We start from the raw sequence: 24875 nt of genomic DNA, 5'->3' as shown, positions 1-24875 counted from the left end.
CTTTTGGGCAAGATGACACAATCACCTTTCACTGGATCTTGTGAAAAAGGTGAGGGTTTGTTAGACCTAATATACACAAATGTGTATGAACCATTCATATCCACCACTAGAGATGCTAATCGATTTTATATAACATATTAGGTAGATATGTCCATTTCTTACCATCTCCTACTGTATATTTACTAATATGGTGTGTATCAATTATGTCAGGTAATGCAAGCATCAGGGGAGCATGAATGACTTTTTTGATATAGAATCTGTACTAGTAGGTATAGATCAACACACATCTACATGGATTATCATTTGTAAATAATTTATGCTCTTAAATACAGGCCATCTGGCATAACAAATGCTTATGTCCACATCTAAGCAAAATACCAACTTTTCTCTTAAATATTAATTACCCCCAAAATTTATAACTAATAACAAATATAAATATAATGTTTTTATTTTTTGTAACTTGCCTTCAATAAAAATAAAATTCCAATTTTTTTGTAATTTGTCTTCAATATATAAAAGAGTTAATTGCCAGAAATATCAATGTACCTTACCAAAGTTAAGGAAAGTTTGTTTTTATTTATTGCACTTTATCCTAAAAATATATAAATAAAACTAAATTCAGGATAAAGTATAATCATTATCATAGGTTTAAAGTATCTAATCATTGTCACGGGGTTAAATGGAAGTACGGTTAGTAAAGCATTACAATTGGTGATCTTATATAATTATGAAGTTATTTAGGTGGTTACATGACAAGTCAAGCACGAGTTGCGTGGAGGGAGGGACCAAAACACTCAGTTGTGGCATGATAGGTTTAATCATGAGATACAATTGTGTATTCATTGTCATTAACAAAACCCAAAGGATGAATGCTTTTAGTGGCCATAACGAATGTGCGGTGTCATCTCGATACATGGTACCTATGGTCGAGTTTTCACATTTCTTATACATGTTGGTGCTGTCTTTTGTCACCATTTCCAGTCCTTCTTAAAACTAACAGAAAATAGGAAAGAAAGAAGATTTGATGGTGATTCATAAGTGTTGGTCTTACATTTTCATGTATATTGAATTTGGAGTGTAATTTTGGAGTGTAACATGGGAGGATGATGTCTACACCTGTATGAAAGAGGTTAATGAGGAACATTAAGAGGTTGCAGTGGGATACTACTGTTAGTATCAATGGTGTATCTGGGGATAACAATATAATGCACCTATAAATTTATGTTCTGTTATCATATAGTATTTTTTTTTTCTTGATGACAATTTTATCATTTCCTTAATTTTATATTTTACTAAGAAATATGTAATATTTTATTTTCTTGTGGCCAATTTCATCATTATCATAATTTTTTGAGGGCATTTTTCTCATTATCGTATCTAACCAAATTACAATTTAAGTCATATTAATATGTTTATTTTGAGGCAATTACGTCATTAGTAAATTATGAACGAACATCTATGCGAGTTCTATTTAAGATCATTTAATGTTTTAATTTAAAAAAAAAAGTATTTATAATTAAAGTATCTAAAAGTTTTTTTTCTTTGGTTTAAAAGTTTTTTTTTTTGATATTTAAAAATGAATCATTATATAATATCTTTCACATAAACAAATTAAAATTGATGATAATAGTAAAACAAAGGTAAAACAATTTATTAGATAAATCATGTTTTGTTCTCAACTTCTCATTGATTACGATATAATATGCAAAAATTATTTGTTTTTAAATACAAGTAGAAAAAAAGGTTATATATTGTCAAATAGAAGTGAAAAAAGGTTGGTATTTATTATTCGTATTCGTCGTTTTAGCACGGATAAACGGCTAGTGTATATATAGATATATACAAACATCTCAACACACACAAAAGGGAAACTCTAAGGTCCCGTTTGATATGCATCTTTCAAGGTTCAAACAAATATTTCTGGCTGAATGGTCCGAAAAAACTGTTTGATTTGCACAAAAAAATGGTCTTTCTCGGTAAGATATGTCTTTCCCAGAAAGCCTCAAAATCATATCTTTCTGGTTGAATAGGTTGGAAAGACAATTATGCACAAAACCCGACTCTTTCTTTATTTCTTGGATTATTAATTTTTTATATAACTTTTTTTAAATTTTTTTTTTTATTGAATTATTACTTTTTTTCATCATTCAACACAGTCAATCAGATGCACAATCAAACAACATGGTTTCTTTCTCAGTCAGAAAACTTTTCCAAACAACACTTTATCAGACATCACTATCCCAAACAGAAACTATCAAACGAGACCTAACTCTCTCTACATACTCATCACAATTAAGTATTAATTAAATAAACTAATTATTATTTTATGTTATATTTGTCGTGTTGTGTTTTTTGTTTTTTAATCAGTTCGTTTTCGTGTTAATTGAAAAAATACGATATCATGTTGTGTCATGTTCGTGTTATATAAGCTCTGTCTTGTAATATTATGTCAGACAAAAATACCACACAATCGCCCCGTTTGTCTCCGCTTTTAAACACAAGATGCACAGCTACAAAGTTTTAATTTACTCTAAATAAAAAGGCTAGGGACTAAATAAGATTTTTTCCGAGACCTGAGGGGAACGTACTGCTAGTTTCTTGTCGACAAAATACAAATAACGAACTGCGGAAGCCCTTGTTCAACATTTGAAACCCTAATTTGCCTTGAGCTTCAAAGGGAGACAGAAAGCGATATATCGAAATGGCTGTTTTTAACGTGGTACAGAAGCGGCGGAGAGCCGCCATCGCAGACCGCAAAAGAGCGGTGCATGGTGATCCTTTTACTGGAAAGGTCAAGCATAAGCCCCAAAACACTGTTATCTCCGGGAAACGTAAGCGAAAGATCCTGAAAAAATGGCGTCGGGTATGTTATAGTTTTGTGTATAATAAGTTTACCTGTAGTCTTATCTTGGACAAAATTGCTTAGCTACGTGACTAATTAAAGCGGTTTACTGAACAATCTACTAAACATTGAGCAGGACCAGAAGGAGGCTGTCGAAAAGGGGCTTATTACAATGGAAGATATCGAGATGGCTGTTGCAGATGGTATGTATACCATCGTCACTTTCCATTATTTTGTTTGTAATATCAACACAAATGAATGCATCCATTAGGAGTAGACATCGGATAAGAAGAGATGAGTACCAGTTTCTGATGATATCCCACATCTTGTAAATCGAAAGTTATGATGTTGTGGTGCATAACTATGTATATGTATTTAGTCATTGACCATCAATCATATCTCTTACTGCTGTTGCATATTTACAGGATCAGGAACGTCATCTCAAGATGCCATTAAATCTCCAGTAAAGTTTCACATGAAAAAGAGTGTGAAAATCAAATCAAAGCGTGCAACCAAGAAAGAAAAGAAAGGTATGCATTCTTGATGAGAATTTCTGCTAATAAACTTGTTGTTTGTAGCTGTTGTTTTGATGTTCATGTTATTTTTGACTTAAATCTGTGCATCACATTCGCTTGTAGGTAAGAACAAAAGAAAATCAGATAAGCCAGCCATGGAGGGTTCATCAGATGTGATGATGGAGTGATGATTAGTGAATGATCCATTTGTTATTTTGAAGATGTCTTTAGATGTTTGTAGAATGTTAGCTACCCACCCAAACTTATTCTTCTTATCAAATATGTAAGAATGAAATGCTGAAACTATTCTCTACTGTTTTATAAGTTAATGATATTTACTTGAAAGCTATGAGGATTCTGTCTCAAAACATGAAAAGCTCCCATTTAAAGCTTTAATTTTTGTTCAGCTCATCATACATGATTGGTATGTATGTATAATACTTGTGTTATGGTCTTCATCAGATTCAGATGTCATGTTAATTTTGGTATTTGACAAGTAATCTCTCAATTTCTCTTCAAGTCACATAATGGTTCAACCATTCAAGTGAAAATAGCAATGACAAATTTATAAAAATATATATGTTTAAATATGGTAATTTTCATTCAGCTCACAAAACAGACAGCAAACGCTTATATCCCTCCATATTCGGACATAAAATTAACAAAAACAAAAATAAAAATGCCCTACATTGTTTTCTGTGTGTATGACATAAGATAACAGATGAAATGCCATGGCTCTATCTCCTGAATAAACCTGAATTTTGTAGTGTCTTGCAATAATCAGAAATGGTTGATGAATTCTTCACTAATTCCCATATCTTCCCAGAGTTCTTCAGCCAGTCTCTCTCAGACACAGTTCTTGAAAATGATGGACTACTCATTGATAAAACCTGAACCCACAAACAAACAAACTCCATCACACAATGGTTCACACACACACATAAAAAAAAAAAAAACAAGAAACATACCTGATCACGGAGGTTCCACAAGGAAGAATGATAACTCTCATGTTGTGTCCCCAATGAGTCAGTGTTAGTCTTGGATGCAATAAAGAATGACTTAATTGGTGCAGCAGCAGAAGCAGAAGCAGAATCACCATCATCTACATTCTGATGTTTCTGTTTGTTGAATGAAGTGGAGCTAAAATACTGATTAAGTCCTTTCTTTAGTTGAACTAGATAATGTGGTGCAACATCTTGTTCATGAAGCCTGCAAAAAATAGTAATGAGCATCATGCATACAAAAAGATCAAGAAAGGGAAAAAAAAAGATAACTCACTTTGTGTGCACAAAAACAGGAGAAGCCATGTATTCTTCTCCAACCTCTTGAATTTTATCTTTCACCTCTTTATCAGATCCTAAATTAGAGCTCTGTGGATGGGAAAGAGAAAGGGAGGATGGGTCTGGTATGCTATGCTTTAGCAAGTCCACCTGCCAATCACAAAAAGGAAACCCTAAGTTGGCTGGAATGGAATGGAATGAGTAATTACATTCCATGATCATACCGTTGCCATCAAACGCCACATGTTGTTATCATGAACTCCTTCTGAAACCACCAATATAATGTGACAAATGGATGTTAAGAGAACACCAAGCTACAAGGGTTCCTTGCAGGATTTGTCAAAAGATAACAGAGTCAATTAGAGAAAGCATATCATAAAATGGACATAATTAACACAAGATTAAATGGTAACAACATCTACTTGTTTTAAGGTACATACCTGTATGCTCATGAGTTCATGAGCCAACTCAGCAGGTAAGGGTTCACCACCCAAAACTGATATTGTGGATGAACCATCAGGTCTAATCATTTCAGCCAAAATCGATGGACTGTAAACAGGCTGCATTCATACAGCACAATTTAGCATGACGTAAAGAAACTAAGAGAGGTTTGGGAATTTAAACGTGCAAACCTGTGTATCAAGAAGTATGATCCTTTCAGAAGTGATTCTAGGTTCGATACCAACTGTACAATGCCTTGCCATGGCCTTGGTTTCCATGGATTCTATCGGAAAAGGAGGCAACATCCCTACTCCGAATGATAACAGAAAATTAATCACTATTAATTGAAGTCACAAATGCAAGTGTATATACAGATGACTAGTGAAATAGAAGAAGCATGAATGCTAGGCTACCGGGGGAAGTTGCATCAAAGCCATAAATCTCATTCATGATAGTAGACTTGCCAACTCCCGCAGGACCAATCACTCCGATCACCGTAAAATCGGTATTGTCCGTCAAAAACTGCGATCAAACGAGTTCAATATACGACAGATAGATGGGTTGAGTTGAAAAAAGGCTAGCAACCTACCGGAAGGAAGCGATCGGTGTGGAAATCCCAGGAGTCGGATAACAGATTGAGAAAGCCAACGGAGGGAAGGCGAGAGCGGAGTGACGATGAAGCGTCATCGGGGCCACCGCCGCCTCCACCGCCACCAGGTCCGCGATTATACTTGGCTGCAGTGACTAGAGCTGGCTTGGCTAATAGGATTTTGGGGGCTTGATGAGAGGAAGCAGACGATGAGGCGTTTGCATTTGAGGAACCGCTTCCTCCACCTATTGCTGCCATTGCTGGCGACTCCTCACTGTGTGGAATTGCTGAACAGAAGGGGGGTTTTCAAGCGTATAGCATCTGAAAACTAGTTGGGTTTATTTTCATTTAAGCCCCCTCAAATTCTGACGTTGCTGCTATAGAACCCTTCAGAATTACAATTCTCAATCAGAATTTTATTTTGCTAATGAAACAAGTCCAGTCATCCTTTGCGATTTGAAATAGGAAAATGATGTGTATGGGTAATAAACTTTACTCCGTATATGCATTTATTCACTTATGTTTTTGTGTATATAACTATATATGACCATAAAACTTGTTTACCATGTTCAAAAAACATACATATGATTTGTTAGCGTAGGTTTAAGATCAAACATGAATTTTTCTACCAGACATGAGTTTTTTGGTCATCTTATCCGACCAAATGAAAACGCGCACACACATACACATACTTTCTTTGTTATTATGTTCAAACCCACAAATCTTCAAATGTTCAAGAATAAACACACACACATAATGCTTAAATCCAATAATCTAAAACAAATCTGATGAAGAACTCAAGAACTCAAACCCATAAATCATTTGATTATTAAACTCATAAATCTTTTGATGCTCAAGAAGTAGATAACATCTCAAGATGATCTTCGTCTTGCATCTTGCTCTGAAACGCAAGAACATGATGAACACACATACACACACATTAGAGCTGAAAAAGGATTTCTCGTTTCAGGTGGAATTTTCAAATTATAGGGTTTGAAACGAAATCAAAATTGATTTGCCTTAAAGTCATGTTCATTCATCAACCTTAAGGTTTTTGTGGTGGCTTTCTAGAGTTCTAGTGAGTTTTTTAAAATAAAAACATATGACATATTTGAAAATTGTGTTCCACAACCATGACATATATGAACAATCGATTATTGAGTTTTTGAAAATACCATGTCTTTGAAGGTTCATCAATGGCAGATCTGATTGTTCATATATGACATATCTAGAGCAATTTTGTGGTGGGAGAAGATGACGGAAGTCTCATTGGAGCTACGAAGGATGACAAACACAGTTAAACCTATAATGTTCTTATACGACAAATATATGGATTTTTTGTTGAGCTTTTTTCCGGATAAGATCTCTGAAATCCTACCGGAGCTACCAAGCACCCCGAGAACCAATTAAACCTACAATAGCCAATCATAAGTAATATTTTTGAATATTATAAACAAGTTTAATGATTATATGTGTACAAAAATATATATATGGGACTATGTATGTACATGAGATAATGTTTATTATACCTATAAGTCATTAACCTATTTGAAATTATATAGACTACATTTTTGATTTTTTTACTTTTAGAATAGTTAGACTTACAAAATCAAGTAACTAATAATTGTTGTAGAACTAACTTTTATGGTAAACATAAGTTTCTTTAGCTATTTCTGAACTTAGTTTAAATATTAAATATTTATTAAGAAATTTCTTTTATATAGAAAATATCTTACGACGAACTGAAGCAAATTTCATAAAACAAAAAATTATTCAGATATGTTGCAAACCCTATTGTTGTAGTTTTCAAATAATCATGTATTCTCATTGATGGTTATCGTTCCATGTATTTCTAGTTGTTGTATTGGTTTGTTAAAGATTTAGAGTAACTTACTTATAAGTTGTAACCATAGTTGGAACATTGTACTTGTATTTGTTTGTTGGAAAATTCTAGTTGATTAGTAGGTAATTAATGTATTTAGTAGTATTGTTTCATGAAATTATAGTTGATTTGTTGGAAATTAGTGTACTTTAGTAGTATTTTTTTTTTTGAAATTCAAGTTGTAATTGTATTGGTTTGTTGGAAAATCCTTATGTTTACTTTGCATTACAATATTTTATTGTGTTTAGGATGATGGTTATGTCATCTTTGTTGAGAATACCTAAAACCAAGACAATGTGCAATAAACGAGTAAAAGAAAAAAGACAACCTAATGAATCAAAGAAAAGAGTTGATGTTTGATGCTTGGAGATGCTTTGACGAGGTCATGATAAAAGATGATGATGGAGTAAAATGGGAGCATGGAAAATACAAATTTTGCGTCACGATTCTCAAAGCTGATACGCGGAATAACGGTACTTATAGCTTGAGAAAACATTATCCTAACTACAAAAAAAATCGGATAGTACTAAAAATTAAAGTACACCTCAATTTTTAAGAAAATAGTGGTGATAGAAGTGTAAGTATATTGAAGCTCGACGACAAAAGGATAAAAAAAAGCTTTATTAAGTTTATCCAACTATGGGTGGACTACCCTTTAAATTTGTTGAAAATGAAGCATTTATTGAGTATACGAGCACACTTGATGAAAATCTAACTTTACCATCTCGACATAAAATTAGTAATGATGTTGCAATTTATTATTTTGATGAAAGAAAAATTGTTGGATTACTTAAGTAGTACAACAACTACAATGCATTTGATTATGAACACTTGGACTAACTTGTGTCAAATGATCAACTATATGGGTCATGACACATTTCATAGATGAAAATTGGATCATGCACAAAAACATCATTAATTTTATACCTGTCGATAGTCATAAGCGAAATGACATAGACCGTGAGTTATTAGATTACATTCATGGTTAGGGTATTAAAAATGTTATGAATATGACAGTTGATAATGTGACTTCCATCAATAAAGAAATAGACTTCTTGATTAAAAAATTTCCAAACATGTATGTCATGGGCAAACATTTCCACATAACAAGTGAGTGTATATTAGATCCATACCGAATAAGTTTGTCGACACCTATAGTAGAGGTTTTGGTTTGCACCCAATATTGGGTTAGAAAAAAAAAATTAAGGAAAACAATTGTAGACAATATTGAAGATCTTTTAAAAGACGACGGTGTAGCGGTGAGTAATAAGTTTGAACTTATGTCTTGTTTTTTATACAAAATCATTGATTACATACTAACTTTGTTTTATTTCTAGTTTTTACTTTTATACCAGGTTTGAAGAGGCGACACACAATAAAAACGGACAAGGAAAAAGGTTGACGCCAATGAACATTTTAGAGTAGATAATTGATATGTTGAATTTTTAGTATCCATTTTTAACTTGATTTGGAATGGAATTGGAATGGAAGTACTTGTATTGGTTATATTTGGTTCTCGACTTTGTAATACTAATGATAGAGACTTTGTAATACTAATGATAAAGTACCCGTTATGTAGTCTTATGCTTATATGTTTTTTCACACTTGTTTTTTTCCCAACATTTTTAGTTTATATAGAATTTTGATCATCATTGAACTGCCATGTGTCTCTCTCATATGAGCCTAGGATGAGCTAATTTTTTTTTCTTGTATATTATCTTCTATGTTGGTTAATCACCTTTATTGGATTAGTATAATATAAACACCACGAAAAATTACTGACAAAACTAAACGGATTTCGAATGACAAGTCACATGTCGTTGCTCACCTTACCCTAAAAGAATCCCAAAATTCGAATGACAAGCCACATGTCGTTGCCCGCCTTACCCTTAAAAGAAGCCCACCTCAATCCCATATATTGTAGAAGAGGGAGAACCGACACAAACATGTCATTCACGAGATTTTTTTTGGGGGAAATGACTTATTAGGGTAATTAACTATTGTCTTTATACTCAATCGGTCACTTTATTTTTTTTTTGTATCTCATTACCATTGAACTTTTTGTAGGTGTGCACAGAAACCATTGAAACCGGCTAGTGAAGGTTTCCGGCAATTTCTTATCTCCGACGACTCTCTGGTCGTCTTCTCCGGCGAGCCTCCGGCAAAAATGAGTTTTTCCGGCGGACTTTTCTTGACTGTCATCCAAGCGGCATCCACCGCCGGTGTTGCTGCTTAGCTTTCTCCACCCTCCCCTCTCTCCCTCCTGTCGATTTGCTGCCACCTCCCTTTTGCCGTCGGTAAACCACTATTACCACCTCCTGCTGCTTGCTGCTACTATAAGTCATCAAACTGAGACCCAAGGATCCATCGAAAATCTCATTTTTGCCGGAGGCTCGCCGGAGAAGACGACTGGAGAGTCGCCGGAGATAAGAAATTGCCGAAAACCTTCAATAGCCGGTTTCAATGGTTTCTGTGAACACTTACAACAAGTTCAATGGTAAATGAGATACAAAAAAAGGAAAGTGACCAATTGAGTACAAGGGCAACAATTAATTACCCTAATAAGTCATCTCCCCCCCCCCCCCCCCCTTTTTTTTTTCCTTCACTCGTCGAGCTCCATGTAAAAGGTACATCCTTACTAGGGATGAGCGTAGGCGGGTACCCGCCTCATTTGGCGAGAACCGGAACCGGAACAGGAACCGGCGGTTCCTAGAAAGTTAGAATCGGAACCGGAACCGCTCTAGGCGGTTCTTAAATATTTGGAACTAGTCCCAGAACCGGCGGTTCCGGTTCCGGAAGCGGGTAACCCGGTCGCATTAATTTTGTTAACTTTTTTCGACAAAACCGCAATTTAGTTCGATCCAAATTAAATCAATTCGGACCAATGACGGACAAAATCGGACCAATATATTCTAAACCGGTCTAAGTAACACACCTTTATATGAAATTATATATATATATATATATATATATATATATATATATATATATATATATATATAAACCGGTTCCGGCAAGTACCCTACGGGTAGCGGTTCCGAAAAAACGAGAACCGAAACCGGAACCGCCTTAGGCTGTTCCATAACTTTAGGAACCGGAACCGGCAGTTCCGAGGCGGTTCCAAAAGCGGATACCCGGTTTCGATGCTCATCCCTAATCCTTACCGTGTCACTCTATTTAGCAGAGGAATCAACTTTTTATGTGTCTCATTATTCATGTGAATGACAAAAAAGTTGAAGGTGCTCAAATGAAATAACTAAAAACTAGATGGGGCTACAAGTTACAATTTACAACCCGTTTCGTACTTTGGTTCAATCAAATCGGCTGCTACAAGCACAAGAGGAAGCGCAGGCCGAGAACTTCAACCCTATTACCTACGATCTTCATTTCTCCATTCAAACCATCCTTGATCTCAATTGATTCGATGGCAATGAACGGGGCGAAACGAGGATTTTCCATGACTTCCAATTTTCTGAAAGCCCTGAAAACATCTTCTTCTTCATCGTCGCTCAGACCCTTCAGCGGCGTCGTTAACAGCGAAATCACCACCAGCCACACCGCTAAATGGATGCAGGTTAGTATAACCCCTAAAAAGGTGTTCTTTTCCTTGTATTACCAGTTGGTCGATTAGGTTTTCCATGTATATGTTATTCATTTCACAATGGGGCATACACATCAAGTCATAAACAAACAATCAGACGCTAATTTCATGAAGTTAACTAGTCATTTGTTAATAAAAATCATGAATTGTTAAATCTTGTAATCTAGAATCTTAATAAAGCTCAAACCAGTAAGTGTGCGTTTGGAAAACCAAACTTCGTCTAAAACCATTGGGTGGAGGTGGAGCTGCATTTTAGAGGGTTGGACAAGTTTCATGCCCCCTAGTAATACATACTGTTATTTGACATCTGTGTTAAGATTCAACAGTTAAAGATATATGCCCCTTGTGCCCTATACTTGTTTCTTGATTTTTAATCTGATTATTTCCTCTTCTCAGACATTTTTGCCATCAATGTGTTTCCGTGTATATTATAAATGGCATTATTTGTTCTTCATTTCAATCCAATACTTTTGATTCTGATAATCATCACTTGAAATTTTATTATTGGTTTGTGAATCTAAATTGGAATGAAAAATTTCCCCCCATGTTGTGTATGGTTGATAAATCAATGCAGTTGAATTCCATCAAAATCTTTATTTGAATGATGTTATCATTCCTGATCTTTCACTAAAAAGATTAAATCAACCTTAAAAACCCTTTTATGTTAAAAAATTACCATGGCCACTACATTATACATCTTTTTAGAACAATCTAAAAAAATAGCTGCCTTCTACCTGAGACAAATTTTTTAAGTATGTAAAAGATCATGTCTTCGTCTTAGTTATATGTGCAATCCATCTTTACTAAAAAATATAGCTTAATAAATATAAGTTTTTGTTGATTGCTAATTGTAATTCTATCATTTTATAAAGGGTTTTATGCAGAAAAGTCCCATTATTTTGGGAATATTTTGATAAAGTCCTAAATCTTTTTTTTTTTTAACAGAAAAGCCCCGATTATTTAACATTTTGTCCAAATTAACGAAAAAGTTTTTTTTTATTTTTTTTATTTAAACAGGAATTGATAGATTATGTGATTTTCCCAAAATAATGAGACTTTTCTGCATAAAACCCTACTTTTATAAAATAAAAAAGTAGTCGCATTAAAAATCAACAAAGGTTATTTTTCCATTTTATACAATTTACATTCCAATTCATTCGATATATACCCCCAAAAGAATTCATTCCATTCCATGTCAACCAAACACATGATCTCATTGTTTATCCCTTGTGATTGACAGGATACAAGCAAGAAATCTCCCATGGAGTTGATCAATGAAGTCCCTCCCATCAAAGTTGAGGGCAGGATTGCAGCATGTGAAGGAGGTTGCTTTCTCTTCCCACTCTTACTTATATAATATCTTGTCTAAAATACATCATATTTAACTTAGTTTTACTGTATTTTTCTTATTGCAGACACAAATCCTGCACTTGGGCATCCCATAGAGTTCATATGCCTTGACAAGAGTGAACCAGCTGTTTGCAAGTACTGTGGCCTACGCTATGTCCAGGATCACCATCACTAGATTTTATCTTAAAACACCACTCTTCTATATTCATGCTGCATGTTTCCAGCTTGTGTTCCATTTTCTATTTTAACAATGTACTAAATCTTTATAAAGCTTCTTGGCATGTGTCCAAATAATGATATACTCATCAGACTTTATTCAATTTTCCAATAGGTGCATAAATTCTCTTTGCAAAAATGGTCATTTGATATAAATTTCATTGAAAGCAAAAAAAAAAAAAAAAAAGACAAACACAAAACTGCTGGCTAAAGAAAATTCTGATTTTATTGCAACAAATTTCTGGCTACAAACAAACAAAACATTCATCTCATCTTGTTAAAAATAAAGTCGATTCTTTGCCTTAATACAAAGCCAATTAATAATATTGTTCCTGTTTGTATATCAATAACTCTTTATCAGATGTACCAGAATCTTTCTTTCATCCCAATTTGACCGAATGGGTTGACCACCAAAGACACAAAAGCAGATAACTCACCTGCATGCCCCAAAATGCCACCCAAACAACAACAAATAACTAACTAATCACCACCATCATTCCCCGCCAGCTTTCTTCTCTGTTGATGCTCAGCCACCTTATAATCAACCACTTCACGAAACAGAAGTGGATCAAGCACACAGTTTTCACTTCCATAAACAGCAGCTTGTACACTTGCCATAAGCTTTGCAACCTCTCTTCCTGAAAATCCATCTGTTTTTGCAGCAGCTTCCCTCAGTATATCATCAGTCAAACCTTTGATCTCTATCTTCTGCTGTTCTTTCTGAAAGAATTTTGAAAAGAATCCTGGTTTTCTTGCACCAGCTTTTGCAATGTACTTGTCTAGGTATAGTTTCAAAAGCTTGAATCTTTCTTCTTCTCCAGGCAATGGAAATTCCAGGACTTCATCAATACGATCTGCTACAGCTGAATCAAGATCACCAGGGCGATTTGTTGCAAGAGCAAGGACTATGTCTTTTGATTGATCACCAGTGCGAAATAGAAGGGCATTTAGGGCACTCCTTTGAGCTTCACTCATATATGTTTTATTCCTCCTGAAATTTTTTAAAACAAAAAGATACCCGTTTCTTGTTAGTTTTACCAATTGCTATATAGTAAAGAGAGTAAGACTAATTAATGACTTACTCGCATAAAAATGCATCTGCTTCATCAATAAAAAGCAACAAACCCCGATTAGATTTCTTTGCCCAATCAAACAACTGATGTATCTTTGTTACAGCCTGTGCACCTAAAGGTGCAACATCTCCACCAGTCATCAATGCATAATCAAGCCCCTGTAAACATTTCAAATCATAAATATACACAACAAAAAGCAACAATGGAAAAAGAAAAGATTAAGATTCATACAGATTTTCGGGCAAGCTCTCGGGCAGCCATTGTTTTCCCTGTTCCTGGAGGACCATAGAAGAGCATATTCCTGAATGGTGCCTGATGAGATTTTGTATTTGCAGTTGCACCAGCCAACTGTTGAATTCTCTTTTGAAGAGATGGATTAAGAATGACTTCACCAAATGCATTCTTCCCATTTTGAGATGCAACTCCACCACCACGTGACAGGCTGCTCAGCCCACGGGAAAAAAATCCTGACCATGGATATTTTCCTCTGGAAGATTCCCTGATCAAAGATGGTTGTCCCAAGATTCTGTCCACATAGCTCCACACCACCCTAGCACCTTCTCTGTAATACAAACAATTGTTTTTCTTTATCTTTATTAAAACTATAAAGATTAAGGGCATGTTACTTTTTTGATTCTTATTAACTCCTGAATGGGTAAAGTGTTGTATGTATGGAGTTACTCCTATATACACAAAGACTACTCCTTTTTTGGACCGAATAAACTGTCTAGATACAAGTAAATGACCATCTTATCCTTCTAACTATTTAACAAACGATTTTTACAGTACCAACAGTTTTAAACATTTATACAAATGAAGACATCAATTCAAATATGTACAAAAAAGAAATCAACATGTGAGAATGAACAATCAATTCAAGCTCAACGTAAAGGGATTTTTTTAAAGAAAAAACATAGAAACCAAATCCTCAGATTCATCCATGAAAAGATGTTTGTTTTTTTTTGCATGTCCCTATATTCATCCTATTAAGTCATTTCAGTATGGATTAAGTCAAAAAGAAACAACTATATATAACTATTGACATTAAGAGATGTACACACTAAGTCCACTAACTCAAAAAGAAACAGCACCTAAGCAATTATCACTAACTAATTACACTTTGTATATCAAAGTGAAAAACTATACCTTGTTGTGTAGATCCCTGCAGCAAGAGCTGTGACACCCCCAACAGCCACAACCATCTTGTTCTGATCAGTTAATATTGCACGCAATCCCCCTACAAAACATATATGATTTAAAAGGTTTTATCCATTCAAAAAATAAGAAATAAAAACCAAGATTTTTTCACTACCTCCAATGTGCTCAAAGGTAGTGTTAATGGCAGAAACCCATTTTTCTCTTTCTGCATTTGCACGTTCTACAAGCATTCGTTTATTCACATCTTCTGCTAATTTAGCCTCATGGGCTCTTGCTTCTGCTTCAGCCATAGCCCTAACCCTAATTGTTTCTCTTTCAATTTCAGCTTTTTCTCTTTCTGTTTGTCTACGTTGTGCTTGGATTTGCTCTTCTGTTGCTCTTCTAGCTTGTTCTTGTCTAATTGATGATTCTTCTTGCATTTTAACAAGTTCTTGGTTTCTTGTTCTGTGATGTTCATTTTCTGCCTGAAAGATTTTTTGAAGTTTATTTCATGCCTCTATGAATTAAACCATAAAAATATGAAGGGAACAAAACATGCCTGCATTCTTTTTCGTGCCAATTCATCTTCATATCGAGCCATCTGTGATTTTATTTGAGCTTGTTGTTGAGCTAGCTTTTTCTGTTCATCATATATTACTCTTTGTCTCTCCTGGCAAACATAAACAAAAATATAAAATAATAGTAAGATGCATATTCTAAATGCAACTTTAAATGAAGATTGAACACTTATATGACCAAATTAAGTTGGCATGTGCAGTAATTGGATAACTATCATTCAGGACTAACATAGAAGTGATAAGACTTTTACACAGACATATGCTTTAATATTAAACATGGAAAAAAAAAAAAAAGAGAATAATCTCAGCTTATATGAAAAAGGAAGGTGGAGGGAAAGAAGGAAAGTGAAAGGGGAAAATCTTGAGTCACTGCTTGTAGCCAAGAAATGTTATTAATGGTCATTGTTATACATGTTAGCTAGATTTTCCAGTTATTTTCATGTTGTAGAAGTAAGCACTATGTTCCATGATTAGACCCCTATGTTTATTCAGAACTTATTTCCAAATCAACTTTGTTTGCTAAATCAACAATAAAGAAACAGCATGCACAAATCATTAGATAAGCACCACAAAGCTATTAGTCAGTATCCTAGGCCTAATTAAGATCCTTGAACATCTCAGATTCTTATGAGTTACGAGAGACAAAGTTAGAAGTCATTTCAATTGATAGTGCCTATCCTGATTAAAGATCCCTGCAAGACTTTTCAATTATGTGAAATATGTGTGCACACGAGAGTATATAACATTTTAAGGGGTTGGTTGAAACAGGAATAAGACTAACCCAAACACTTGATCTAAATAAACACAAGTAATAAACTCGTCTATAATCAGAAGTTCAGAGCATGTGATTCACATGCATGAAAATATATCATAAAGTCATCTTGGAAGCAGGGGCAGTGTCAAACTTACAGTTTCAGCCTGAGCTTGCATTACTTTAAATTCAGCCGTCTTTGAAGCTAATTCTGTCTGCCTAGTCTCTTCCTGCTTCTTCATCAACTCAAAAGCCTAAAAGCGAAGAATAAGCAAATGTTAATTTAGTATAAACGAATTCAATTCGTTGCAAAGTTTACAAAACAGATCAAAACAATAAAAGAAATAAAAACTATGCCAAAGATTAGACCTTTTTGGCTTGAGAAGAGGCCGCTATTTCCCTAAGAGCCTTAGCACCTCTTTCCAATGCCTCTGGATCAAATCCAGATGATGTCGTTCTTGGGTTGTCATTACGAACCCGCGGGGTGGTGGGTTCCTCATTTTTCGGTGCAGACGATTGAGGATCAACAGACCCACCAACAGCCGGCGACGGCGAGGGTGAGGGTGAGGGTGAGGGTGAAGAAGAGAACGGAGAAAAGTTAAAAATTCCTGAAGCGGATGTCTTTGCCATTGATGTTGCCTGATGCTTCCAAGTGATATATCTGTGATTTCCTTCAAACCATCGATTCTATAGGCACTGAAGCTTGAAGAAGAAGAAAGGTGGATGGAGGCTTTATTTTGCTATTTTAAGAAACCGATGGCAGAAATTGATTCAGGGTTTATGTAGGGTTTCGGAATTTCTTGACGGCGGTTTTGGGCCCTGTATCGCATTTCGGGTGAACCGGGGGATTCTTTTGTAAAACTAGCTCGATTTCTTTTTAGAAAAGTCTTGAACTTTTAGTAAAAATTTCAATTTAATCTTTAAAATTTTTTTAAACAAAATAACCTAGGAAGCCGGATAAATTGAACAAATTGGTCAATCTCATCCGGTCACCCACGTTTAGCCGGTTGCATATGTTGATTTGGCATTAGATGGCTTATGTGGACTCGGTAAAACAAATACCCTCATTTTATTGAAAACCCTCGACATTTCACCCTCTCTTCCATCTCCATTCTCTCGTTTTCACCTACCTCAGTAAATTAGGGTTTTTACCCCGTCTTAAAGGATGAAAATGGACGACATGTATGATTTGGATAACATAGATGTGGAGCTTGATGATTATTTTAAGAGGAAACCAATTTCCCAATGCAAAGATGAATTTTTGAACATTCTTTGTGAAGAAGACAATAACGTTGATGCAGCTGATGATCCTCAAGGTCATTGTCACAATAATGCTCAAACACAAATCCATAACCAACAATTGGACACAAAGTATATGCAAAGTAGTGATGAAGAAAAGACGTATTGATGATGATTTCAAGTATTCCACCCACAACCCAAAGGTGAAATGGAACTTAATGAAACCAATGTTTGGTGAAAGATATGAATCCCCACATCTGCTGAAATTGTTTTGAACTAACTATGCTATTAGTAAGGGTTATCAAATTCGTTTCAAAAAGTGTGATAGTATTAGACTAGTCGTAATATGTGGAAGTGCTCCAGAGAAGTGCCCATTCCTGGTTAGGGGTTCTTGGATGGGTACTGAAAGGTCATTCCAAGTAAAAAATCTTGTATACAAGCATACTTGTTTTAGGAGTTTTAACAATGCAAAGCTTTTGAATCCTACTTGGTTAGCAAAGAAGTTTATGAAAGAGTTGATTAGGCAACCTAACTTAAAATGCAAGGAGATGCATGTTAAAATACAAAGTAAGTTTCATTGAAACATCACATGGTCAAAATGCTATAGATCAAGGATGAGGGAATTGTCATTAATTAATGGGAGATTGAGTGACCATTATGCAAGAGTTTGGGACTACGCGCATGAGTTTATGAGATCTAATCCAAACAGTACAGTTAGGATTTCTGTTACTGTAAACCCTGATAAAACCACAACATTTCACATAATATACATTTGCTTTAAAGTAATTAAAGAGGGTTGGAAAAGGGGATGTCGTAAGGTACTAGGGTTGGATGGTTGTTTTCTGAAGGGACAATGCAAGCGTAAGTTGTTAACTGCAATAGGTATGGATGCAAATAATTAGGTGTATATTGTAGCATGGGCAATTGTTAAAGTAGAGTGTAACGCCCTGTTCTGAATCGATTCCTAATTCGAGGTTGTGGTCCGAAGATAGGTCATCCTTAGGCTTAGGGCCTTTGAAAAGGTAAGTTCTAGACCCATTTGGGTGCGAGTAATGTAATTGAGGTGATCCGGGTGTTCGGTTCGTGTTTTGGAGCCTAGGGGTATTTCGGTAAAGTGTCAGTTCAGGCTTTTATGGAAATTGGATTTTTGATCTGTAACATCCCGACTCTCAGGTATAAGATTTATGGCTTAAAAGACAAATTATCCTTTGGAACTCGTTGAGTTGATGGCCTCAGACTTGATATGTTGGAAGCTCTCAACTCGACGAGTTGTCAAGAAAAACGCGACGAGCTGACAGCTACTTATGAAACCCTAATTTTTAGGGTTTTGCACCCAGTTTAAAGAACTTATCACTCATTGTTGGCCTCCCTTATCGTCCCCTTGGTCCATTGAAACCCTAATTTGTGCCTCGTCTTTCATTTTGAGTGTGTTTGAGCTTCGAGTGTGATTTTGGTGCTCTTTTGGAAGGAACTTGAAGCTTGAAGTGGATTGATTCAGAGGAAGGCTTTAGATCTGGGATTTTCATTGCTGTTGCAATCATTTTGAGGTATAAAGTCGATACCTTGACCATCCCTTTGCTAGATCTCTTCATTTGAAAGTTTATGGCCATTATTAACTCATTTTGGGACCATTTTGGGATTTTCAGCATGTTATGAAGCTATGACTTAGATCTGGATATCTCATGGCCTCCATAGACTTAAAGTCACCAACTTTATCAAGTTTTGGCCCTCCTTCATGCTCTAAGTCCCTTAATAAGCTTGATTTTAGTGTTTTAGCCTCTTGATGCCATGCATGGACGTAAAGTTAGCAACTTTATGTGGTATTTCAGTTCTAAGGGACCAAAGCTATGGTTTGTGGCACTAGATGCGCTTGGGAATTGGCCGAATGCTTTAAGACTAGGAAAAGCTCGACGGGTTAAATCAGGTCTTCCCGTTTTCTAGATACTGTAGAAACTCGACGAGTTGGTTTGTTTTTTTCTCATTTTCTGAAGTACTGAAGGAACTCAACGAGTCAATAGATGCACTCGACGAGTTGGGTTAACATGTGTGTTGACCTTGGCGGATGACTTTGACTTTGACCATGGTTGACCAAGTTTGACTTTGAGGACATTTTGGTTGTATGGAGGTTTTGTTAGAATGATTATATGGTGGTTGTAGGCTGTTGAATCCGGAGTTGGGTCTTGGAGTTGGATTTTACCGGTTCAACACTACTTGAGAGGTGAGTTTTCCTCACTATACTTGCGGGTCGAAGGCACCAATGCCGACCCAACGGATTGATATTTTGTTATGCATATTGCTATGTTGTTATCATCTGTTGGATCGTTATCCTGGTAGATAGGATGATGCTATGTGTATTGTTATGCTGTTAAATCTCTCAGTGTAATGTGACTTCATATCAACACCTGTGATATAAATAAACTGAGTGGGTCAGGTTGGGAAACCTGGTGAGTACATAGAGATTTCAATCCCACAATGTTATACATATATATATATATATATATATATATATATATATATATATATATATATATATAAATCCACACAATATACGATCTCCCCATATATATAATCAGCTCTTACCCCACCCCGTCAGTCCTCACAACGAGACTATCCATACTCACGGACCTTAAATTTTACCTCTTACTTCGGATCTAATCCATGCTCTTGAGTCCTTGATTGTACCTATTCCATACTCTCGAATGAGGGACAATTGGTCTGTGTCTAAATCCATACTCCCGGATTAATGACAAATGACTATGTCCTGTCCATACTCCCGGACTAAGGACAACTGACTATGTCTTAATCCATACTCCCGGATTAAGGACAACTAACTATGTCTTAATCCATACTCCCGGATTAACGACAGTTGACTGAGTCCAATCCATACTCTCGGAATAGGGACAAATGACTATGTCTAATCCGTGCTTCTGTATCAATGACATGTTTAAGGGTTCTATTCCACGAGGAGTTGGGCACTCAACTACATTTTAGCATAGCGTATCGCCCCCAGACTGACGGTCAGAGCGAGATGACGATACAGGCACTGGAGGATATGCTGCGGGCATGCGTGTTGGATTTTGGAGGGAGTTAGGATACATATCTCCCACTGGCTGAGTTTTCGAAATGTTATACGGTCGAAGGTGCAGGACCCCAGTTTGTTGGGATGAGGTTGGACATCGGGTCATGGGGAGCACTGAGGTAGTGCTCAAGACCTGGAATTTCAGGTGGGGGATTTTGTACTATTGAAGGTGTTACCTTGGAAGGAATCATCAGATTTCGAAAGAGGGGTAAGCTAGGACCCCGATATATTGGGTTATTCAGGATTTCAACCCAAGTGGGTAAAGTAGCCTACCTTCTGGATTTACCGGAAGAGCTTAGCTAGATTCACAACACCTTCCATGTGTCTCAGCTTCGGAATTGTGTCACTGACGAGGCCGCGGTCGTCTCGTTGGTTGACATCCAGGTGGATGAGATCCTGAACTACATTGAGAAACCCATTGCGATTTTGGATAGGAAGACCAAGGTTCTTCGGAATAAGGAAGTAAGATTGGTAAAAGTGCAATGACAGCATCGGAGGGGCTCCGAATGGACTTGGGAGCCGGAAGAAGAGATGCGAGAGCATTACCCAAATTTGTTTGGGTTAGTAGACTTCGAGGACGAAGTCTAGTTCAAGCGGGAAAGACTTGTAACGCCTGTTTCGGGTATTGGTTGAAAATTTGCCAATTGGGGAGGTTATATGCATGGACTCGGCGAGTTGGGAGTCCAACTCGTTGAGTAGGGTCGTGTATCATGGACGTAGGTCGGAAGTGATTCGGCGAGTCAGAAGACTCGACTCGGTGAGTTGGGGCTGTTTAATGAAAACCTTAATTTTAGGGTTTGCCCTTATATAAACATCATTAACAACCTCCATAGCCTCTCATTTGCAACATAGGAACTGTTCATGGCCGCAAACCCTCTTGTGAGAGAAGTGAGAGCCTTGGTGAGATAAATTGGTGAATCTTAGGAAGGATTTCAAGTTGGAGGAAGAAGGATCAAGGGAGAAACATCAGATCCAACATCTACTTCGTTTTGGGCACTTTACTGAGGTATTAATTCCTCATCTTAAGCCTTGAAGTCTTAGATCTCCATTTGCATGATTATGGTCATTATTGAGGGAAAATGGAATCAAGCTTGGATCTGTAACTATCACAACGATATGGTTCCAGATCTAGAACTTCTTAGGTCCCAAATAACATAAAGTTGCATCTTTTTATAAGCTTATCCCCTCTCCATGCATGAAAATCTTATTTGAAGGTTAGTTTTGGTGTTATGGCTATGTGAGGCCATGCATGCACGTAAAGTTTGCAACTTTACGTGACATCTCCCCTAGAAGAAGATAGATCTAAAGTTTGGGACCTTAATTCCCACTGGAAAGGACCGTAAACATGTTGGACTAGGGGAACTCGGCGAGTAGTGAAAGTGACTCGGCGAGTCGGGAATGGTTTTTTCATTCACAGTCAAGGGTTCACGGGCAAGGGTTCACAGTCATGGGTTTCCGGTTGGGAGTTCACGGCTGTGAACATCAAGGAACTCGACGAGTCAGGTTGAACATGGATTATAGACCTTGACTTTGACCAGGGTTGACCCTGGGGGTGTTTATGGGATTATGCTGAGTTATTTACTCATTGATTATAGGTAGTTTGGGAGGAGCAGCGTGGGATATATCTGACTTCAGTTTGCCAGTTCAGCCTTTGAGAGGTGAGTCTTCTCACCATACCAATGGGTCTAATGCACCAAGGTCGACCCATTTTATGATAGTTGGTATACTTGTTGTGTTGAGATGTATGATATATTTAATTGTAGCGATATGCGGTAGAGATAGCCTTCGTGGCTAATGGTAGAGATAGCCTTTATGGCTAGTGGTAAAGATAGCCTTTATGGCTAATGGTAGAGATAACCTTTATGGCTAATGGTAGAGATAACTATTATAGCTAATTGAGATGTGTTATGTGGTATTATGGCTAATGGTAGAGATAACTATTATAGCTAATTGAGATGTGTTATGTGGTAGAGGTAGCTTATATAGCTAATATGACATGTGGATGTTGTGTTGGGTATGCTCTGGGGTACTCACTAAGCTTTCAGCTTACCGTTTGTAGATTTGTTTCAGGTACATTAGAGCCCAAGGGCAAAGGCAAGGTTTGATGATGCGGCGTTCACTCTATCTCTCTTTTCCGATATGATTTGGGGACACTCCGATGTTTTAAAATTAATGTTGTAATGATGGTGGTTTTGAAAACAGTTATTTGGATTTTCATGTCTAATGAATTATGATTGACTAATTAAAAATGAAAATTTCCATTGAAAAATTTGGGTCATTACATATAATTGTTAATCTTGCGCGAGCCATAAAGATATGTATAGATCTCTATACGGGGATGACACCCCCACATGCGATTGCTAGCTACAATCCCGACATGATAACTTTCTTAAGTATTAAAATAATATTATTTGACATCCGATGAAGCATCATGTGGGGTATATATCGGTCCACAACGTCGATTATAGGGGCTCATGGTAATACTATTTGGAAAATCTTAACCTAACTGCCTAGAGAGACGCCTTCAAGTAGTTGTATAATCCTATTCGATAAAGAATATAAAGATTTTGGATAGAAAATATATCCTAAAAGAAAGAAAGGCTTATAAAATTGAAATAGTTTTCAATCAAATAAAATAATAAAAATAGAAAACTATAAAACCTATGAACTCACCAACTTTATGTTGACGTTTTCAAAATACATGTATTCTCAGGAAGATGAGTGTGGAGGGTAGCTATGGAAGGAAGGAACTCGTCAATCAAGTTGTTGGAAGTCATTTTTGTTTGTTTTATGCTATTTATGAGTAGGAAGTGTGTCTGAACTCTAATAATGTAACCGCGAAATAGTTTATAACAAATAAAAGAAATGTTTGTGCTATATTTCTATATTGTTAAAGGTACATGTCATCGTGATCCAATGTCCCTAGACGTTTCCACCGTCGACCGAGGGTGTGACATAATAATATGGGTTGGAGAAACATTAAACCTCGGTGATAGCCTTGGTGGTCATAATATCACGTGTGAATATTATTGAAATACAGTGGTAGCCTTGGTGGTCGTAATACCACATGTTGGAGACTGAAGTGTCAATGGTAGCCTTGGTGTTCGTAATACCATTTTGTCTTGTGAACATAGTTGTGTAAGTTAATTGAAATGCATGATATGAAGGATTATTGTTAATTATTATCATTGATATGATCTATGCAGTTATCGCGGTCGAAAATCAAATAGCGGTCGAGGTCCGCTATTTGAAATAGCGGTTTTTACGGTGGTAAAGCGTTGATATAGCGTTATATATATATATATATATATATATATATATATATATATATATATATATATATATAATAGTTAATATTTAATTGGTATAGACCATTCGAACATTTACAATTATTAAGTTTAATGTTTAAGCACTAGTTAGTTTATTAGTATTTCTTAATAATAGCATAAAGAGATAAAAAAAAAAGTCAAACAAAAGTAAGGGATAGTCATACAAGACTCAACAAGAGGAGGGGTTTGTTTACATGCAGAAGATCATCCGGAAAAAAGGAAAAAAAAAACGGTGGAAATTTTTATGATAAAAACACACTATTGGGTTTGAGTTTTGACTGATTGGGCATACTATAACCATATATAACCAAAAAAAGTAGTGGGCTCATTCATTTAATTCTGGATCTAATAGCCTAAGTAGCCCATTATGGACGAAAATCGAAAAGCGGTAATAGCGGTGATATTGCGGTCATAAGTTTCGCGGTTAATAGCGGTAAATAGCGCCGATATTAGCGGTACCACAATTACTAAACGCTATTTTGAAAATGTAGGTCCTGGAACACCGCGAACCGCTATAGCGCCGCTATAGCACCGCTATAGCGCGTGATTGATAACATAGGATATGATATTGATTGTAAATTGTTCTATAGGTAGAATTACTCATTAAGCTTGTAACTTACCTTGTTATTTGTTAATGTGCCTATCAAGAAAATACATATGCTTATATTCCTAATATTAAGTCAATCTCAAGGCCTAAAGCTCACATTGATGGTTAGGTAAAGGCTCATACATGGTGGACCTATCTACTCAATACACTATACATGCTCATTTTAAACTAAGTGACTTATAAACCATCATAAAAGCTCCACATAAGGAATAACAAGCCTCAACTTACATATAGTGACAAATTTCTAGAAATCTAATCACTTTTGAAAAGTCAAATCTCATATGGATCATGCTTAACTTACATTTAATTACTCCCAAAGTCTTCCACCTTATATGAATGCACAAGTATGATACTCAAAACATTTCC

At 36.0% G+C, this 24875-nt stretch overlaps 4 protein-coding genes across 4 annotated transcripts; 2 read left to right on the top strand and 2 right to left on the bottom strand.

Annotated features, from left to right (window-relative positions):
- The first annotated feature begins 2621 nt into the window (after window positions 1-2621).
- Window positions 2622-3706, top strand: LOC145073428 (uncharacterized). Its single transcript, XM_079019977.1, has 4 exons — window positions 2622-2863; window positions 2979-3045; window positions 3268-3372; window positions 3481-3706. Exons 1-4 carry the CDS (start codon window positions 2702-2704, stop codon window positions 3543-3545), a joined length of 399 nt encoding a protein of 132 aa, XP_078876103.1. The 5' UTR covers window positions 2622-2701; the 3' UTR covers window positions 3546-3706.
- Window positions 3707-3921: 215 nt separating this feature from the next.
- Window positions 3922-5971, bottom strand: LOC145073427 (uncharacterized). The gene is made up of 8 exons (XM_079019976.1): window positions 5668-5971; window positions 5492-5600; window positions 5270-5385; window positions 5078-5197; window positions 4862-4951; window positions 4636-4787; window positions 4326-4566; window positions 3922-4247 (listed from the first exon to the last, which is right to left on the bottom strand). The coding sequence occupies exons 1-8, from the start codon at window positions 5923-5925 to the stop codon at window positions 4095-4097; spliced, it is 1239 nt and encodes a 412-aa protein (XP_078876102.1). The 5' UTR covers window positions 5926-5971; the 3' UTR covers window positions 3922-4094.
- A 4881-nt stretch (window positions 5972-10852) lies between these two features.
- On the top strand, window positions 10853-12820 carry LOC145072268 (NADH-ubiquinone oxidoreductase-like protein). The gene is made up of 3 exons (XM_079018664.1): window positions 10853-11123; window positions 12391-12475; window positions 12566-12820. Exons 1-3 carry the CDS (start codon window positions 10974-10976, stop codon window positions 12673-12675), a joined length of 345 nt encoding a protein of 114 aa, XP_078874790.1. The 5' UTR covers window positions 10853-10973; the 3' UTR covers window positions 12676-12820.
- A 104-nt stretch (window positions 12821-12924) lies between these two features.
- LOC145072269 (AAA-type ATPase family protein) lies at window positions 12925-17068 on the bottom strand. The gene is made up of 8 exons (XM_079018665.1): window positions 16625-17068; window positions 16414-16509; window positions 15486-15596; window positions 15102-15411; window positions 14936-15026; window positions 14021-14351; window positions 13799-13947; window positions 12925-13707 (listed from the first exon to the last, which is right to left on the bottom strand). Exons 1-8 carry the CDS (start codon window positions 16883-16885, stop codon window positions 13197-13199), a joined length of 1860 nt encoding a protein of 619 aa, XP_078874791.1. The 5' UTR covers window positions 16886-17068; the 3' UTR covers window positions 12925-13196.
- Window positions 17069-24875: the final 7807 nt, after the last annotated feature.

The sequence above is a fragment of the Lactuca serriola genome, chromosome 9, assembly GCF_051521515.1.
Source record: "Lactuca serriola cultivar US96UC23 chromosome 9, Lser_US96UC23_V15, whole genome shotgun sequence".
Lineage (NCBI taxonomy): Eukaryota > Viridiplantae > Streptophyta > Magnoliopsida > Asterales > Asteraceae > Lactuca > Lactuca serriola.
This window is presented reverse-complemented; position numbering and strand designations above follow the sequence as displayed.

Coding starts and splice junctions, on each gene's coding strand:
- LOC145073427 (XM_079019976.1), bottom strand. CDS start 5,925: ATGGCAGCAATAGGTGGAGGAAGCGGTTCCTCAAATGCAAACGCCTCA. Junction 5,601..5,667: donor ACACCGATCGCTTCCTTCCG/GTAGGTTGCTAG, acceptor GTTTGATCGCAG/TTTTTGACGGACAATACCGA. Junction 4,248..4,325: donor TGTGGAACCTCCGTGATCAG/GTATGTTTCTTG, acceptor TTGTGGGTTCAG/GTTTTATCAATGAGTAGTCC.
- LOC145073428 (XM_079019977.1), top strand. CDS start 2,702: ATGGCTGTTTTTAACGTGGTACAGAAGCGGCGGAGAGCCGCCATCGCA. Junction 3,046..3,267: donor CGAGATGGCTGTTGCAGATG/GTATGTATACCA, acceptor GCATATTTACAG/GATCAGGAACGTCATCTCAA. Junction 3,373..3,480: donor AACCAAGAAAGAAAAGAAAG/GTATGCATTCTT, acceptor ATTCGCTTGTAG/GTAAGAACAAAAGAAAATCA.
- LOC145072268 (XM_079018664.1), top strand. CDS start 10,974: ATGGCAATGAACGGGGCGAAACGAGGATTTTCCATGACTTCCAATTTT. Junction 11,124..12,390: donor ACACCGCTAAATGGATGCAG/GTTAGTATAACC, acceptor TGTGATTGACAG/GATACAAGCAAGAAATCTCC. Junction 12,476..12,565: donor GATTGCAGCATGTGAAGGAG/GTTGCTTTCTCT, acceptor TTCTTATTGCAG/ACACAAATCCTGCACTTGGG.
- LOC145072269 (XM_079018665.1), bottom strand. CDS start 16,885: ATGGCAAAGACATCCGCTTCAGGAATTTTTAACTTTTCTCCGTTCTCT. Junction 15,412..15,485: donor TGGCACGAAAAAGAATGCAG/GCATGTTTTGTT, acceptor AAAATCTTTCAG/GCAGAAAATGAACATCACAG. Junction 14,352..14,935: donor GCAGGGATCTACACAACAAG/GTATAGTTTTTC, acceptor TTTGTATTACAG/AGAAGGTGCTAGGGTGGTGT.